General features: G+C 45.4%; 1 protein-coding gene across 3 annotated transcripts in view; it reads left to right on the top strand.

Moving 5' to 3' along the window:
* The window catches only part of LOC147666127 (catechol O-methyltransferase-like), a 42,218-nt gene extending 25,045 nt beyond the window's left edge, over nucleotides 1–17,173 (top strand). For 2 of the 3 annotated variants that reach the window (XM_086949282.1, XM_086949283.1), the window contains one exon: nucleotides 13,352–17,173. In XM_086949282.1, coding sequence (XP_086805408.1) covers nucleotides 13,352–13,531 — 180 coding nt within the window. In that variant the 3' untranslated portion in view covers nucleotides 13,532–17,173. The remainder of the gene's footprint in view (nucleotides 1–13,351) is intronic. The other variant, XR_015304876.1, reaches the window with a different exon arrangement.
* Nucleotides 17,174–18,222: the final 1,049 nt, after the last annotated feature.

Raw genomic sequence — 18,222 nt, 5'->3', positions numbered from 1 at the left:
CACAACACATCAATTAACCAAATACTAATACTACATTCATAGTCGTCTGTGTCAAACCGGTAAGAACAAATCGACATGTAACATCTGTGAGATGATTTATAATGGCATTGATTTCATTAACGGCGACTTCACGAGAATTACATTTGTGTGTCAATTACGGTTTACAGGCTGTTGTGCTGTGCGAGTTTTGGGTTAATGCTCCTAACCAGAACTTACAATTTCTGTGTTTTTTTGTTTTAATTCTAAACATAACTGGATTTTGAGTGTGTTTCTAGGTGACAATAAGTATACACACACCCCCACCAAGAGTGGGAGAAAGAGATGATATCACTGCAGTTATTGTTCCTTTATACAAGTTAAATGCTCAATTCCGATCGCCCCCAAGAATCGTAATTACCAATCACACCCTCACAGTTAGTTATTAGTTATCACACCCGCCCAGTTTCCCCCTCAGTTTGCAGCAGGTCAAACCTGTTGAAATTGTTTTGGAAGAAGTTCACGATAAAAGTTTTTTTTAAAATGCAGTATTTGTTGTGCTAAGAAATGACTCTGCATGTTATACCTCATTTTTACATTGAAAACTTTGTATAGGAGATGTTTACCACATGTGCTAAATACCTACCCCTGGCTAGTGGTGTTTGCTACGTGTGGTAAACACCACACCTTAGTCCTCCCAATTTTTACTGGAGGACTTGGTCTTAATTGTAGCAGGAAAGCAGTAGTGACACTTTCAACATCTAGTTTCTCTGCGAGGGGGATTTAGAAGCAGGACTTGTTTTCCACTATTAGTGGATAGAGGTGGGAAACAGCACCTTTTGTGGCCTCAGTGGTTTCGTTGAAGATGGTGACGCAAACTTAGATATCATTCGCGCTCCACCATTGACTGCGCCTAGAGCTGGCCGCCCTAGTTGCCTACTGCCCTAGAGTGGCCGGTAGAGGACACTGCCGAATGATACAAAATGTTGAGATTGATATATATTATAGCCCCCCGTAGCGGGCTATACCGGCTATTAAAAGCCCTCTCCAGCATTAAAGGTCCTCGCCTTCGGCCTTTAACACTGGAGAGGGCCTTTAAAAGCCGGTATAGCCCAGCTACGATGGGCTATAAGGCTAATGGAACATTCTGCCACTAGAGGGCAGAATATTCTAACAAAGAAAACAAAGCCTTCAGGCAGCGCGAGGAGATTAAAATCCCCTCAGGCTCCCTGAAGCCTTTGTTCACAGCCAGAGCTGTGAACTAAGAAACATTGGAATGTTGGAGCTCCGGGCTTATACCAGCCATTATAAGCCCGGAGCACTCCATTGTTTTCAATGGAGCTCCCACCATTCCAATGTTCTAATAAAGGTTTTTGCAATCACAGCGTCTGGCAGTGTTTTTCCTCAAACCCCTTAATAGTACTGATGGCGCATGATTACCAATGCAGGATATTTTCTCTAATACCATACTCACCTGGGCCCAGAAATATTACACACCGTTAAACCGGTAATCTATTTCCTGCCTATCAGGATTTTACATTTCTTATTACGATATGTACCTGTACACCATGACTTACCAATATCCTTGTCACTTTTTATTCTCAAATTCTTTATATCTGATGGATCAAAAGGAGTTACAATAATACGTAAAAAAACAACTCTTATCTTTCTCATGGAATAACCACAGACTCTTGAAAGTTTTAAACACTTATCTATGCAATATTTTGTGAGCCAAGTACCATATCAATGCAACCAAGGAATGTTCAAGTAGAAAAATGATGATCAAAGTAAAAATATTTAGAGACTTGGCAAACTTATGTCTAGACATTGGTTCCTGGGAAGGGTGAGAAAGGGAAACGGTACAAGGACATACAACACAGACTATATTTACCTAGAATGGTGTGAGGATCAATCCCTGGCCAAGGACTGGAAAGAAAGGGCTCCCGACTAATCAGAAGCCAACAGGTCAGAACAGGTGCAGGACAGAAACAGGACAGGTAACCTCCGCTAAGTGCAACGCCAGCGTCACGCCCTCCCTGCAGCTACTCTTGTTTCCCCTTCTAGATGAGTGTCTTCTCCCTCAACAATCTCTTGAGTCTTTTTTCAAAGTGCTCGACTAGCCCACTGAAGTCTGCGGCATCCACGATCTCCTTCTGCATACGTTGGGTCAGTGACAGGTCCGTAACAAGTCGGACAATCGAACTGACTAAACCTACCTAAGTTATACCATTTTCTAGGGTATGTACCAACCCCAATGTTGCAAATGTGTGTATTCCCTTAAATTGATTGGTCAAAAGACGGGGAGAGGTCATCACACCATACCAGTATGAAGTTATGTTCCCTTATTTTAATTAAGCTAAATTCCCGCCCACACATTTATTTTGCCAAATGTCTTTTATTCCACCCAGCAACATTATTTTAATTTAATATACAATGTTCTTCTTCCTTTCTCCGGTCATAGGGTTACGTACTTAGGCGCATCGCTGGTAAAGTGAGACTTGGCGGAGGTTCAGTGACAGAGCTTCAAGGTTTTCAGTTTTTGAGTGTGCACACGCACCAGTTCAAGATGGAGTTTTGCGGCACCCTTCAGGCTCAAATACGAGCTATTAATAAAGTCAAAGAAAGACACGTTAAAATACAGAAATAAATGAATGCACTGTACACCACTTATTCCAACTCTAATCCCATTATTTTATTTTAACGATAGCATTAATAGTTAAGCAGAACACACAAGGTTTATTTTAAGCATGAGCATATGCGTTAGTATGTTAAATTTGAAGCGGCCATCTTAGGCACTACTGCACAACTACAAAAAATTCCCACCAAAAGCAAAAGTATGTCACACCACGTAGATGTAGTAGACGCATGTGCAGAAGGGTTCCTGTGTTTTTCAGCAGCCTTTTTAGGACACTCGGGTTACTGGTTAGTAAAGCACATATAATTAAAGCTTCCCCTAGATACTGTAATGTTGTGTGGTGCAATGTTGGTTAATTCGTTCCATGTTATTTCGAGAGGATTGACTCCGAGCCAGTCTCTTTACGTTGGAAACCTTGCTCAATCAGTACCACATCAGCCGCAGAACCAGTTTCAACATGTGGACGGCCATTCAGAGAATGCATGTAGAGAAAAGGCTGTACGTCTACTGGCGTTTGGCGAAACACTTGAATGGTTTTTTTTTTTCCCCATTTCCTTTTACTTTGTGGTGGCGGGAAGGCCTGAACCAAGCTTTTTGTCAGTCCAGTGTGGGAGGGCCGGTCCGTGTTGGTGCTTATTTTATTCTGAAGGGTGGGACCTCAGTGAAGCTTGATTTGTTGTTATGCATGCTGAGAAGCTGGCACAACTGCTGCTCTGGTCTCGAGGTGTCATCAGTGTGCCCCAATTGCTCGGGAGACACACAGGGGCACATTTATAAGAAAGTCATGCAGCGCCGTGCACCCTGCTGCGCTGCGTGACAGGGAGAGGACAAGAATGCGCTGTATTTAAAAGAATGCGGCCCTTTCCTGTCTTGGCCCCTTGCGCTGGCGCCGTTTTGCCTGCCTAGCGTCAATACAGGCACCGTTGCATCACAACGCAAGGGCTCCTGCGGTCTAAGGAGGATTGTTTTTGTGCAGGAAGGGGAAACTTCCTGCACAAAAACAATTCTGAGAGGCGTATTTCTCTTTCTATGTGTGCTGCAGAATTCAGCATGTCGGGAGGATGGCGGCAGATGAAAACAGCAATGGCCCCCAGGCAGGGGAGGGAAGGGCCATGTATATTCTGTACCAGATCCCTTGAGACAAGGACTGGTGGACTCCTGCCCCTGGAGATGGGCTCCGCAGCCTCTGGAATAATAAAAGTGAAAGACGGAAGCTCATTGTTTTAACCCTTTCTCATTCACCGTTAAATGCCAGGAGGTGGGTGAGCAAGGGCTACTCCGGTCAATAGTTCTGTGTAAGTCTCTTTGCTAAGCTGGGCGGCCACCCTTTATTTTCAATTCCAAATGAGGCAATGGTTTAACATCTCTCAAGTTAAAGGGGGGGTGAAAATGCCCATATTTCTGATTTTAGGATTCATAAAGCGGTACTTTTGACAAATAATGCACTGCATAAATGTTCAAGTTCAGCATGGCATCTACAGTGGCAACTTTCAAATGTGAATATTTCCAAAACCACTGAACTGACTTAAATCACAGATACACACAGACAAACATTTGAACCTCTGTGTGCATGACAAATTAGGGAGACAATCTACTTGTGGGTTTTCAGGTGTCTTTGGCAAAACTCGAATATGGGTTGTGAATAGGACATACACATGTTAAGACCATCTTCTTTAACCTTTGTTCGTCGTTGACATGTTTGCCCTCTGCCTTCACATTTTCAAGATCTATTGCAGATTAACCAATATATTGGCAAACCTCTGTAGATTCATCATTGGGACCAACGTTATTAGGTGCTTTTAGTAGAGACGTGTCTGAAACCTAAGTGCTTGGCTGTCCCCGTTAGCACTATAAGGTGCACATAAAAAGGCAAAGAGTAAATACAAGCAAAGTGTGCTTCGTGGCCCGAAACATTTAATGCTTTAGAAAGATTGTGTACTGTGGATTACTTCACCTGGAAGCGGAGATGCTTTGCTCGAGTATTTTCAAAGTACACTGCCGCTATGACAATTATATACACTATTTTAATGAGTACAGTGAATTAAATGGCATAGGATTTACAGACATTTCTGTAGAAACATGGCTGTACTCTGAAACTATTGTATATAGTCTGTCTCTGTTATTTGGTTTGATCACTTTGTCAGGCCCTTACCTTGTCCACTCAGTGTGCTCACTTGTTACATTGAGCACATGGACAAATATTTAAACAGTAAACTTCTCAAAGTAAATGTCTACTGCTACTATGGAGCTTAAACATCTTTTATATTCATCTTTGTTCACAGGGTCTTTATTAAATATGTTTTTTCTAATTATTTTATTATATTTTATTTTGTTACATTGAGTGTATCGCTCTGAAGCCTTTGATTTTATTTTTCAATGATACCTTGTTCGATGTAGGACAGTTCTTCATTCAATGAAAGGATAGTGTGACATATGGGGCGAACATCTGTGAAAGCCACTTTACCCAGGAGGTGGTAATGTGAAATACCATGGGTGAGAATGTTTGGGCGTGTTCTTTCTTCTATGTCGTCATACCGTGAATTAGAAGGGATTCGCTCATTGGGTGATTTTCCTTACTGCAGCCACAGAGTGAAAGAAGGGGGTGAGACTGTTTACGCGTGTTCTTTCTTCTATGACGTCATACCGTGAAATAGAAGGGATTCGCTCATTGGGTGATTTTCCTTACTGCAGCCACAGAGTGAAAGAAGGGGGTGAGACTGCCTAGGCGTGTTCTTTCTTCTATGACGTCATACCGTGAAATAGCAGGGATTCGCTCATTGGGTGATTTTCCTTACTGCAGCCTCAGAGGGAAAGAAGGGGGTGAGACTGCCTAGGCGTGTTCTTTCTTCTATGACGTCATACCGTAAAATAGCAGGGATTCGCTCATTGGGTGATTTTCCTTACTGCAGCCTCAGAGGGAAAGAAGGGGGTGAGAATGTCTGGGCGCGTTCTTTCTTCTATGACGTCATACCGTGAAATAGCAGGGATTCGCTCATTGGGTGATTTTCCTTACTGCAGCCACAGAGTGAAAGAAGGGGGTGAGAATGTCTGGGTGTGTTCTTCCTTCTATGACATCATACCGTGAAATAGCAGGGATTCGCTCATTGGGTGATTTTCCTTACTGCAGCCTCAGAGGGAAAGAAGGGGGTGAGAATGTCTGGGCGCGTTCTTTCTTCTATGACGTAATACCGTGAAGTAGAAGGGATTCGCTCATTGGGTGATTTTCCTTACTGTAGCCACAGAGTGGGAGAAGGGGGTGAGAATGTTTGGGCGTGTTCTTTCTTCTATGACGTTATACCGTGACATAGAAGGAATTCGCTCATGGGGTGATTTTCCTTACTGCAGCCTCAGAGTGAAATAAGGGGGTGAGACTGCCTAGGCGTGTTCTTTCTTCTATGACGTCATACCGTGAAATAGCAGGGATTCGCTCATTGGGTGATTTTCCTTACTGCGTCACATTGTGAAAGAAGGGGGTGAGAATGTCCAGGCGTGTTCTTCCTTCTATGACGTCATACCGTGAAGTAGAAGGGATTCTCTCATTGGGTGATTTTCCTTACTGCCGTCACAGAGTGAAAGATGGGGGTGAGAATGCCCGGACATGTTCTTTCGTCTGTGAAATGATTCAGTGAATCGCATAGTTTCCCCAACTTCTACCACAGCTGTGGCGCCCCCTGTGTTCGCTGAGATGGGGTCACCAGATCGACAAAACCAATTTCCCAGACCACGTACAATATGCACAGCTGCCATTTCCTGTGGTTGCGAAATGTGACGGGCCCTGAAAGAATAAACACAGCCAGGCAGCATGAGTCACTGGAAGAAAGGCACACCCAGTGGAAAATAGATTTCTGGTCCAGGAAATATTAATGATTATGAGCGATTGACTGGATTGAGAACTTTAAAACGGAGAGACAGGAGGGTCAATTTACTCAAAATGAGCCTTCATGCAGGGATCTGCTAACTGGAATGAAGAGAGGCGTAACTCACTACTCAATGTGACCTCCCCCCCCCCTCCCCATGCGCTGTGACCCCAACATTTGGCAGGCTGCAGGCAACTCTGGATGATGCAAGAGTGTAAACAATAGGGCTGCATTTTCCATAACCAGTCGTGTTTTGTAGGAAACTGGTGCCAAGGATAGCTGATTGCAACACACAATGATTCTCTTGTTGCTACTGCCGTCTTGTAAGCAAACCTGGGGTTGGAATGAATGAATAAATGTAAGAAACAGAAGGCATTGTTTCCTGTTTCACTAACCAGGCGTGCTCCTGTCACAGATTGTGAAAAGCAATCGGAATCAATGCATCTGTTACAAATGTTTTCTGCTTGTTAGGTCGAGGTTCCCGTCGCACTGCGAAGCAGTGGGCGGAGCCGAAGATTTTATGACTTCTACAGTGGGGCTTTAACCCGACTCTCTCTTCCATTGGCTAGCTTCGTAAATGGAGGCTAGCCATTGGAAGAGATGTGTGTGTCACTCGGGCTGGAGCAGATTCGTGGGCGTTTCTTGATTTTTTTTTTTTTACGCCCGCCCCTTTTTGGTCGTCATTCGGAAGTGGGCGTTTACTTTTTTTTTTTGGGCAGCGCTTTTGTTTTGTCATTTCCCCCAACCGCCGCTGGAAGAAGTCGTCCTCAGGTGAGTGCTTGCTGTCCTGACCCCCTCGTTGTTCGTGCTTGCTGTCCTGCCCCCGTGCCCCTTGTTCGTGCTTGCTGTCCTGCCCTCCCCCCCACGTCGTACTTGACTGGCAGGACTTGGCAGATGTAGCATTAGAAATCGTAATAGTGCTCAGGTGAATACACACAGAAAACCCGCTACGAAGGGAGGTGAAACGTGGTGCTGTTTCCAGATCTGCTCGCCTCCCATCCCTTCTGCTTTCAGGAGCTGCTCGGCTCCGCTCGCCTCCCCCCCCTTCCCTCTGCCCTCCGTCGCGCTCTCGCCTCCCCCCCTCCCTCTGCCGCAGGTCTCCTCCTTCGCGCTCTCTGCGGTCCCCCGGGCCCCCACCCCTCCCTTCCTCTCCTTTTTTAAATTTTTTTTATTTTGTTGTCCTCATATATGCCACCAGTTAATGACTGCTCTAAAATAGGCGCTCTTCAAGCCACTGTCACAAACTGTCCTTTCCAGCCCTCGTGTTTGTGGATAGCTGTAGAAGATTGCCCAGAGGAATGGTCGTTATCCGTTCAACTTCCTTTCGGATTGATACTTGCTGCTAAGGAAGGACAGGACCACTTACCTCTGGCATAATCATTGGACTATTGTTACTTTTCGATCCAGGCATTCAATGCTGACCACAACCTGACAGCTTTATCACCCCCACATAAAATATCCAATTTACTCACCGCCACAATGTATTTAAGACAATCTGCAAATTTCGGGGGGGATACAGACTTCCATGCTTTTGCAGATCTCTCTTCTAGCAATAGCCATTACATAAAAAATAAACTGTGACAAGTTACTGTTGAACACATAATCAGGCAATAGGCCGAAGAAAACCAATCTGGATGTACATTGAATTGGGACCAACAGTACCTCTTCTAAGAACTTACACAATTGTTCCCAAAAATTAGCTATGTTAGGACATTCAAAAAACATGTGAATATCATTTGCGCTCATTACATTACACCTAGGGCAAAAATATTGCACCCCAGAGATCCTAGAGAGTTTCGCTGGGGTCGCTGGGGTCCAATATACTCTGTGGAATGTGTATAAGTGATTTCTTCTTAGATTAGAAGGTTTAATTATCTTTTGGGATAATGAGAAAGAATCAATCCATAATTTCTCTACTTCCTCAGCTATCCCTTCCTCTCCTGCGGCCATGCTGCCTCGGCTTGTTTACAAATCTGCGCTGGTCCCGTTTAGAACCCGAGCTGGGAGCAAAAAATCTGCCCAAGGCGGTCACTTCCTAGCAGCTGTTTCGAGAGTTGGGGAGAGGAAATGCCTCTTCGGTAGCGCAGTGTCAAATGACCATTCCATGCACCTCGCTGCCACGCACCCAACCATCCAGAGCCTTACGGGTGTAATCAAAGAAATCCACCCAATTCTGCATGGACAGCTTATACCTGCCACAGAACTTTTGGCGATACCTTTCGGGGTTGAGGCTAAACTTTTTAAGGAGCGCCTCCTTCATGGGGGAATATCTGAACTGATCTACCTTATCAAGGTACAGGAGGGTGTCCCTGGCATTGGGAGGTATGTAACGATACAGGCCACCTCCCCAGTGTTTCTCAGGCACCCCATGGGCTGTCAAGGCCACTTCATTTGCCTCCAACCATTTGGCGATATCATCCCCCTGAGTGTAGCTCGCTATCACCTCTTTGGGTAACCAAAATCTAGGCTCTTGTTGAGCCCCTGGTACGCTGCCACCATTAGGACTTGCTGGCGCACTCAATTGCAAAGCTCTCAGCTCCAACTCCTTAAGCTGAAGCTCGTGCGCCAACTTCCTCTCTTCCAAAGCTAATCTTTCTCTCTCCCTCTTGTGCTCTAACTTGGCAAGCTCCCATCTCAATTGCCTCTCATCCCTCCTGTCCTCATATTCTTCTGACGACCCACTCCTCCTAGATCCACTACTGCCTGCCCTGGAACGTCTTCCTGGCAACACATTTTCAGTAACATCAATACCCAGTAGGTCTAGCTCTTCTTGGGTGGCCGCTTCCCCTGGTGTGCCCTGCCCCTCCTGTCCCACATCCCCTCTCCCCTCTGGGTGGGCTCCAACCCATGCCCTCAAGGCGGTACGGAGTTCCTCCTTTGCGGCTCTCCGCCCAACCGGCACCCCCATCCCCTGACAAAATTCCTTAACTGCACCACGGTATACTCTTCAAGGTTGTCCAGCTGGAACTCCATTTTGACAGGTGGGGACCCAGATAAATAAAGGAAAGATACTAGGATGTAGGTAGCAGGATTAGGTCAAAACAAGTCTCTATACACTCATGTTAGACAGTGGGGGTCACTTGAGTAGGCTTGCATGCACGATAGGTGTCTAGTCTAATTGCAGCGCACTCTGTCCCACTGGAGGGTGCTGTATAGTCACAGGTCCTGAATCTCACTGCTCGCCACCAAATGTAGGAACTGGGTTCGCCAGGTCTCCGGGGGTTAGCTTGGACCGAGCAGGCAGGCATCCGAAGCTTAGGTGTTAAGTGACTATCCAACACACACATCCACTGAGACAATAAGTGCATGCAAAGACTGAGTCCACACCAGAATGAGTGATTCAAATAAATACGTTTTATCTGGGATCAAAATCAGGGCAGTCAAAAATCACAGCAGCATTAACTCATTGCTTTCCCTTAAAAACACATGCTTTCCATTTTTTGGCTATAAATACTTAAATAAATAAATATTAAATATTAAATAACGGTAGGCCTGGTACAGCCTTGCTCCTAGTCAGCACCTGCAGGGAATTCCCTTTTAAGACATTTAAATAACATTTAATTACTCAGCAGCAGTCACTTCGTCGCTGCAGGAATCGGCGTGTCAATAAATGGGGGGTAAACATTTCCTAGCTGCAAAGATAAGCCCTTTATCAGCAAATGTAGTGTATTTCACAAGGCTGGAATAAAGCAGTTCAATAATTAGAAATAAGCGTTTCTTTTAGGTAAACTCCAACAGTTCATTAGATGGGCAACAGGCACTAATAACCTTTCCTGCTGGCAAAATGAGCATTTCTTTTGGTCAGAATAGGCAGGACATTACTCTCAGGAGGTAAGCATGACAATTCCAATTACCATCAGGCCACCATAACAGAATAACCTTTCCCCTACTAATGGGTTAATTTTTCCCTAGGGATAGTCACAAGAGCCCCCTGGAGGGCTCCCCAAACGACACAGGGCTCTTGCCCAGTCCACAGTACTGATCGGGGCCAACGGGGCCCAACTACAGACTCGCGTGGGGAGGGCAGTCTTGGAGCCTCCCCGGGGGTTTACCTTACTTCTTCAGCCCCTTCTCGGGCCCTTGCGGAGGTTCAGCACGCTGGGGATGATACCCGGAGGCGCGCTCTCACTACCGCGCTCTCCAGTGAAGTCGGGGACAGGCGGGAGCTCCGGTACTCTTCGCGAGCCCCCGCGCAGGTGTCAGAGCCGGTCCCGGTCCTCCCTCAGTGCTTGCAGGGACTGGGAACCAATGGGAGGCCCAGGCGCCCAGCGACCGCCAATAGCAGAGCGGCTCGCGGGGCACAGCACAGGGACTCAATCAGCACACGGCGGGGCGGAGTCAACATGGGTGCCCCTGTCACGTGATGCCAGATCCAGGCTTCAGGCCTAGCGAGGCCTATTGCGGCCTGACAAGATTTCACGGCGGCCCTCTCCTGGCTCCGGGGGCCGCCGAGGGGATGCAGAAGGCGGCGTTGGCGTCTCGGGGAAAGCTCCGGGCCGCGACAATGTCGGCGAGGCTCCGAGGGCCCCTGGGCTGAAGCAGTAAGTTCAGGGGCGCACTCGGTGGAAAGCGCGAAAAGGGGGCACAGCTGAGAAGCGCCTGGTAGCTAAAGCGCTTGGTCCTCGTAGCGCTTTGGGGGCAATTCACGATGGCACCTCGGGCAGCTCTCTTTGGGCCCACAGAGGGTCTCCACGCAGTAGTGCTTCTCAGGGGGGCAGAGTGCTTGCCAGTCAACAGTTCACAGCGCTTCTCACGGGGGCACAGCGCTTGCCAGTCAGCAGTTCACAGCGCTACTCAGGGGCACCATAGGAAAGCGCTGGATAGGGGAATCAGACAGAGTTGCAGGACAGATAGCCCAGGACAGGCCACACGACAGTGGCAAAACAGCAGAGGGGACCCAGGTGAAGTCAGGGAGCGTAGGGGGTGACACAGCGCCAATACCTGGTTGATTCACCACCAGTCCTGTGGCAGTGAGAAGGTCTTCTTGGCGCTAGCTGGTTCCTATGCCCTTGTTAGAAGTTACTTGAAGGGGGGGGGGGGGGGTTTGAGATGAAGGCTTGTCAAGTTTCCTCAGCAGATCACTTCAGGTGGTCCCTAGGTTCCCCTCCCGCTGGGCCAGATCAGTGGGCTAGTTCAGTGTTCCTCACACAGCTTGGTGGGCAGCGCCTAAACCCTGTCACCCCCAGTGGCATAGGTTCCTGACTAGGCCCTAAATCCTAAGTCTCCTGCGTAGGGTCCCCCAGGTCAGTGATGCCCCAACTGACTAGAAAGTTTCCCTCCCTTCCCTTTTATAGCATCAGTTGGCAGTTGGTGTCCACTCCCCTATTCTGGAAGGTTCCAGGAGCTTCCTCACTCTCGCTATGGGCAGGCTGGCAGGCTGGTATTGCAACAATGTTTAAGGGTTCCAGCCAGCTCCTGGCTACTAGAGTGCGCCTGTAAAGACCACGCTGCAGTAGCAGGGGTCAGTGGCAGCCATGTTAGGGGAAGAGAGCACCTGCACCTTAGCATTGATAAGCAATGGGAAGGTGCCCAGAGACCTAAGGCCAACAAAAAGTAGGTGGGAAAAATGAGGCAAAAGCGAAAAAAAATGGGGAAGATCACCTTAAGGCTTACAGGTCTAACAGTCAGTGTTTCGCTGAATATCCGTATCCATCACCCTCTTACACCATCTGAATCCTGCTCTGTTTGTTTTTCTCTTCTGACTCACCACTCCTTCAGTCCCATTTCCTCGCCTTTCTCATAATTTTTTCCTGCTAGTTTTTTACATTCTCTTTCAATTCCCTTTGTTATCTCTCTTTGGATTTTTTTTTCTTTACATATATATTACCTCTACTTTCATTGCTTCTGTCTGTCTTCCCATCTCCATGTGATCCCATTTCACCATGGTCTCTTTTATTTCTTTTGTCCTCCCCATAAATTATTTTCTTATACCTCAACATACATCTTCCAATAAGAGATATATGTTTGATAATGATTTTTCTGTTTAGATAATAATAAATGATAAAAAGTAGATTTTTTTACCATCTTGGTAAAATGAAAAGGTAGCACTCGAACAGCTGCTAACAGTGATGTTTTATACTTGTGGTTCAGTCGACGCGTTTCAGCTCTCACAAGCCTTCATCACAATTAAAGCCTGGCAACCACCATTGTGGTATGGGAAAGTATTGGTTGTACTTGCCAATGGTTATTTATTCTTATTTTGTATTCATGCAGTATCTGATGTTTCTTTTTAAATGTTTTAATGTTCCATGCATACTGTTTGGAACGCCTACTGACCGGGTGACGGTCTGGCTCGTGATCGGACCAGTCGGGCAGTTGCCTGCTGCTCTGGAGGAGGACTGGAACTTGGTTGGTCGTGGGTTCATCTAAAGAAAGGACTGGATTAATTCTTCGTCTGGCTATCTGATCTTCCTTTCCAGAATACTTACTTCCCTGCGTATGGAACCCTACACTACAACTATGTTTTTAAAGCAATCAGTTAAAAACATTAAAAAAATAATGCTCATGGACTGAGATGAAAGAAATATTCTCTCCAACCTCATCAACTTATTTCACTACATCATATATCAGCAAGTTGATGTTCCACAAAGCTTCATATTAATAATGTACATTATAAATACTATGAAATGTTATTAATGTCCATCATTGCTAAATAAAATCTCTTTGACCGGATTTAGTGCACTGTATAATTCTTACAGCCCATGAGGGCGATGCATCAGGACAGAATACCGTCAGGGTTTTTGAAAGGTAGCCAGACACTTGGGAGTCTTTCCCCCTCAGCCATAGTTTCCACACAATCACTGCATCAAGTTATTGAAATGCTCAACAGAATGAAATAACTCCAATCCTGCCTGGTGTAACTGTCCCATTTCTTCTTTATCAGGAATGTGGCTTGCTGAGGAAGGGCTCTGTCCTGCTGGCAGATAATGTTGTGTATCCTGGGGCCCCGGAATTCCTGGAGTATGTTCGGAACAGTGGGCGGTACGACTGCACAAACTTCCCAACACATCTGCAGTACTCGAAGAAGGAAGATGCTCTGGAAAAGGCGGTCTACAGAGGCTGACGTGGCCTTTGCTCCACAGTGATTGGCTGCAGGAGGTCAGGCCTGTGCAGTCATCCATGGCTGTCTGTTATTGTGAGAGGCTGAGATTGATTTAAGTCTCCACAGCACAGGGAGGTTTTTATGCTTTAATTCCACGGCTTTCTTGAATCATCGTGGTTATAATGGATGTAGACAATAAGGGGCATATTTACCAGGGAACGGCGGAGCGTGGCATTAAGCAAACATTGCATCTCCATGCTGAAAATACAGGGATGCGCCGTACTCACAAGAATGCGGCACACCCCTGCGTTTCCCCTAGCGTTGTCGCGGAGTTCAGCAGCCTAGCGCTAACGCAGGCTCCTTTGCACCATAGTGCAAGGGTGTCTGCGTTGGTGAAAGTATTGTTTATGTGCAGGGAGACCTTCCAGCACATAAACAATCAGGATGTTTTGAAACTTCTATGTGTGCTCCTAATGCAACACACATAGAAGATGCGAACTGTCATTTTTTGGGATTGTTTATGTGCAGGAAGTGTCACTTTCCAGCACATAAACAATCAATGGCAATTTGCTGTTTCTGTGTGTTGCACAAAGCAGCCACATGGAAACCGCAATAATGAGGAGAAAGAAAGCATTCCTCCTTGTTTAAGACCAAGTTTTTCCCGGGTGTTAATTTTGGTGATGCATCGTATTTACGCTCCCCTTGTAAATAGGGGGCAGCATCAAAATCAATGAGTGTTGCGGTGGAACGCCCACAGCAACACCCATTGCCCTCCCCTTTAACGCTAAGTACAGCGAGAAAGGGTGCCTTATTTAAATGGCAGCGTTAAGCCACGTGTAGTGCAAAGTTCAAACATTTCTATTGGATATGTCTTCACATAAACACATTCACAATGTTGTGGCAGCCTTAAATTTCATTTTCTCATAACCTTTATAATATGTCCATTTATAAATGTAATTTTCAGAATTTCCTGAAGAAATGACCCAACATAGTAATATCTGTTTGCAATCCTGTATGTGTAATGGTCACCTACTGATTTGCGAACAGGTATGCACTTTGTGATGCAGCTTATGTACACAGAGGCTGTATCAGATATTGTCCATTCATAGGAGTGTGTAAGCCACTCGACTTATCCATAATAGCTAGGCAGGTCGCTATTTGTAACCCCTTTAGAATAGGAAGGAACATAGGAATGATGGTCTGAAAGGGACCGAAGACCTCCAGACCTACATTTGCATTACTAAATGGAAACCCCTTTTTAGGTCGAGCCTGGACAACGCATGCGCTACGCTTCGGCATGTTGCACTGGAGTATGGAATAGAAGCCCTGCCCACTCTCCGTCCATGTTTGTCATTGGTTGGTGTCATTTTCCTTCGTAAATGCTGACTTCTGATTCATTAATAGGCTTGTTAGTCCCTCCTTTGTACTTCCTTGTCTTCATTTGTAACCTCCCATGAGGGCAGGCCCTTTTACTTTGGCTGTTTCACGGTACGCCTTTTTTAGTCTGTAAGCACTATTTTCTTTGAGTTTCTCCTACTGCAGGCACAACATGCTTTCTTCCAACATTCAGCACCCCATGCATGCTTTCACTTTCTGAGCAGCCCGGGGCAATGCGGCTGCTTTGAAATTAAAAAGGTCTTGCATTTACAAGAGTTTGAGCTATTGGCATTGTAAATGACAATGCCTTTAATTTATGTGTTAATTAGCAAAACAGATAAATAAAAGGCATTGCCATTTACAATGCCAATAGCTTAAACTCTAGCAAATGCGAGACCCATAAAGTAGCCTGTGTCACCTAAAAGAGCAGGTGCACCTTTTAGCCCCCTCGCTGCGGGGTGTTTTCCCCCCGCTGTGCGGGGGATGGGGGGACTGCGCGTGGCACCTCCGTGCTGGTGACTAGCTCAGCTCGTCATGAGGCACAGCGGAGCTGCACTCATGATGAGCCGAGCTCGTCACAGCCATACCCGTTTTCGAACATTCAGCACAGCAGGGAAATTATCCCCGCGTGCGAACGTTCCAACGGCCGTGACGAGCTCAGCTCGTCATGAGTGCAGCTGCACTGTGCCTCATGACGAGCTGAGCTCGTCATGAGCATAGAAGAGGTTAACAAACATGAGTTTGCTGACACACCAATGACTCCAGCGCGGCACACAAAAGGTACCTTGCACTTCAGTTACCCCAACTCAGGGGTCGATAACTAATGGGTGGTTTGTGAATGTAATTTCAGTTGCAAACCATTAATACATGACATTCCAGATCACAATTATGAGGGAAGCTCCTTTCATGTCCTTCCACAATTGTGATTCGTAATCAGTGGCAAAATCTCTTTTGTGAGTTGGAAAGGACTTTCTTATTTGTAAAGGGGCATTAGTACGTCACAAAGCACACCTTGTGATTTTACTAAAGACAGGGTTTACCACCACAAACGTGTTTGGTACATTAAGCCCACAGTCCATAAAAAGCACAACATTCCATTTATCCACAAAAGTGCAAAAATCCGTGTCCCAGGTTGTAGTTAAAACTATCTGGTTCTGGACAGATTTGTCAGTTTTTCTCTGACATCTACATAGTTAACACTCCTAAATAACGCATTCCAATGTTTGTGAACGACCTTAACCCTTTGTGTGCGCCGGACGCACTCCGGCCAGCCGAAGTCATGGTGGGTGTGTGCGGAGGATGGCCGGGGGCCGCCGAACCACGCCCAGTCATAAATCACCCGCACTGCGGCGGAATTCGCACCGCGGTCAGCGGGTTAAAGAAAGTGTCAAGAGATGGGCCAGTGTATTGTCCCAATAACAGATTGAAACTTAGACCCAGGATTTCCTTGTTATCATGTTCCTCTAATGCCGCGTCTAATTATTAGCAATAATGATAGGCACTCTTTGATCAATATATTGCAATCTGTGATCTTCAATCTTAAAGCTCTGATGTGTTTTGCAAGTGAGCGCCACACATGAGATATCCATTTAAATTACCCAAGTGGACTGCGTCCCCATTGACTACTTAGTGGAAATATAGGTAATGTTTCCCTGGGGCCATTGGGTTCTGCTGTAAGTTTGCTTTACAAAAATCAATAGAGTTTATTGCTTCTCCAGGAGAGGACAACAGATAGTGATTACTGAAAATGTTTAAACTTGTAGTTCTTAATTAGCAGTATAAAACACACACTATACAATATCTATTCAACAAACTCACATAGCCTGCTTCTATCCCCTGGGACTTGTCTAACTACACAATAATGTGATTGCACCATATTACATACTGGGAGATTGTTTGGCCTAAATAACAAAGCATTTTGCCTATCTGCCACAATTGCAATTCATGTACCACCCTAATTTTTTTAAAGTCTAATAAATATGTAAAGGGAATTAAACAAGGATGTGTTGGCCACAGAACTGCCAACAAGTGTCTGAATTCGATGAAGGCCTTTAACTTTGGCCAATCACACATTGGTAGGACTGCATTTATGTAAATTAATCTTTTGGTATTTGTTGTCTGAGCTGTTACTTAAATAGTCATCATATTAATAAAACCATCTTGTAGTGTTTCAATGCTACCAAACTACAATATTAAGTACTTTGTAAATAGACTATGTGTATCTATGTGAGCCGCGGGTGCATTAAAAGGCGCATTTTGGAAAATAAAACATTTCAATAAATCTAAGACACTTTGACATATCAAATCTTTTAATGCAGTTTGTACTCGTTTGTATTTTGCTTGTGCAACATACTGTTGTTTTGCAGTTCAAATGCAAAATTTCATTCTGCTGCAAGGCCTGTCTCTGATGCCAGTATAAAAGAAAAGTCCCACTCTGGTGGATCATCAAGAGAAAGAAGAATAGCAGAAACATTTGGAAGTACCCTCACCTGGTGCTGGTATAGGTGAGACAAGCAATTTGGACTTTCTACATTAGTTAAATATATTGATGTAATGAGCTTCAGTCGAAGAAAGGCGATGGTAGAAGGACTCAACCTGGGGGCTGATGGCAACACATATCAATTGCACATAGATAGAGGGGAGGTCTGCTGGGGAGGTGAATGTACATATGAGCTTGTGTTAGAGAACACGAGCTGACATCTCTAGAGGGTTGGGGAGTAGTGGTTTTTACATGTTTTAGATTTATGTGGATAATATCATGTTTGGACATTAAACTGCTGTGTATGCACAATTGTGATGTGTAATAATAAAGGATACAAAGTTCCACAGAAGCCTTTTTTGCAGGTGATAAACCAATGCTTGATGAAGGAGGTTGAGCCTCCAATTCATTAAGATCATTCTTTCATGTGTGGACATTGTACCCAAGTGTCTGTCTTTCCTTTGTGTCTCTACCATGACCTCTCCTGCTGAATGTGGACATGTCAGTGTTGTTCACTAAGGATATTCCAGGTCGGTTGGGGACTGACCGTGGCCTGCAGGTTGGTGGTGTCCTGTTCATCTAATGTATCCTGTTTACCCATGGCACCTGTGTTTGAGTATTCTGTGGACAGGGCGCGACAGTCTGATTCCGTCATCCCATGGGAAGCTTCCTTGCATATGCTATTTACAAAACGAGATTTGTGCTTTGTAAAGTTTGGGACATATATATATATATATATATATTTAAAATTTTATTTTAAAGTTTTCATGGGAATAACAGTGTACAAATAGAAGTTACAATTCTAAGTCCCCCCTCCCGCCAATCTGACTTTGTTCACATCACTGTATTGTCAATC

This window comes from Lissotriton vulgaris, unplaced genomic scaffold (assembly GCF_964263255.1).
Source record: "Lissotriton vulgaris unplaced genomic scaffold, aLisVul1.2 SCAFFOLD_1952, whole genome shotgun sequence".
Lineage (NCBI taxonomy): Eukaryota > Metazoa > Chordata > Amphibia > Caudata > Salamandridae > Lissotriton > Lissotriton vulgaris.
Note: the sequence above shows the minus strand (reverse complement) of the source record. Positions and strands in the feature narration are given on the sequence as shown.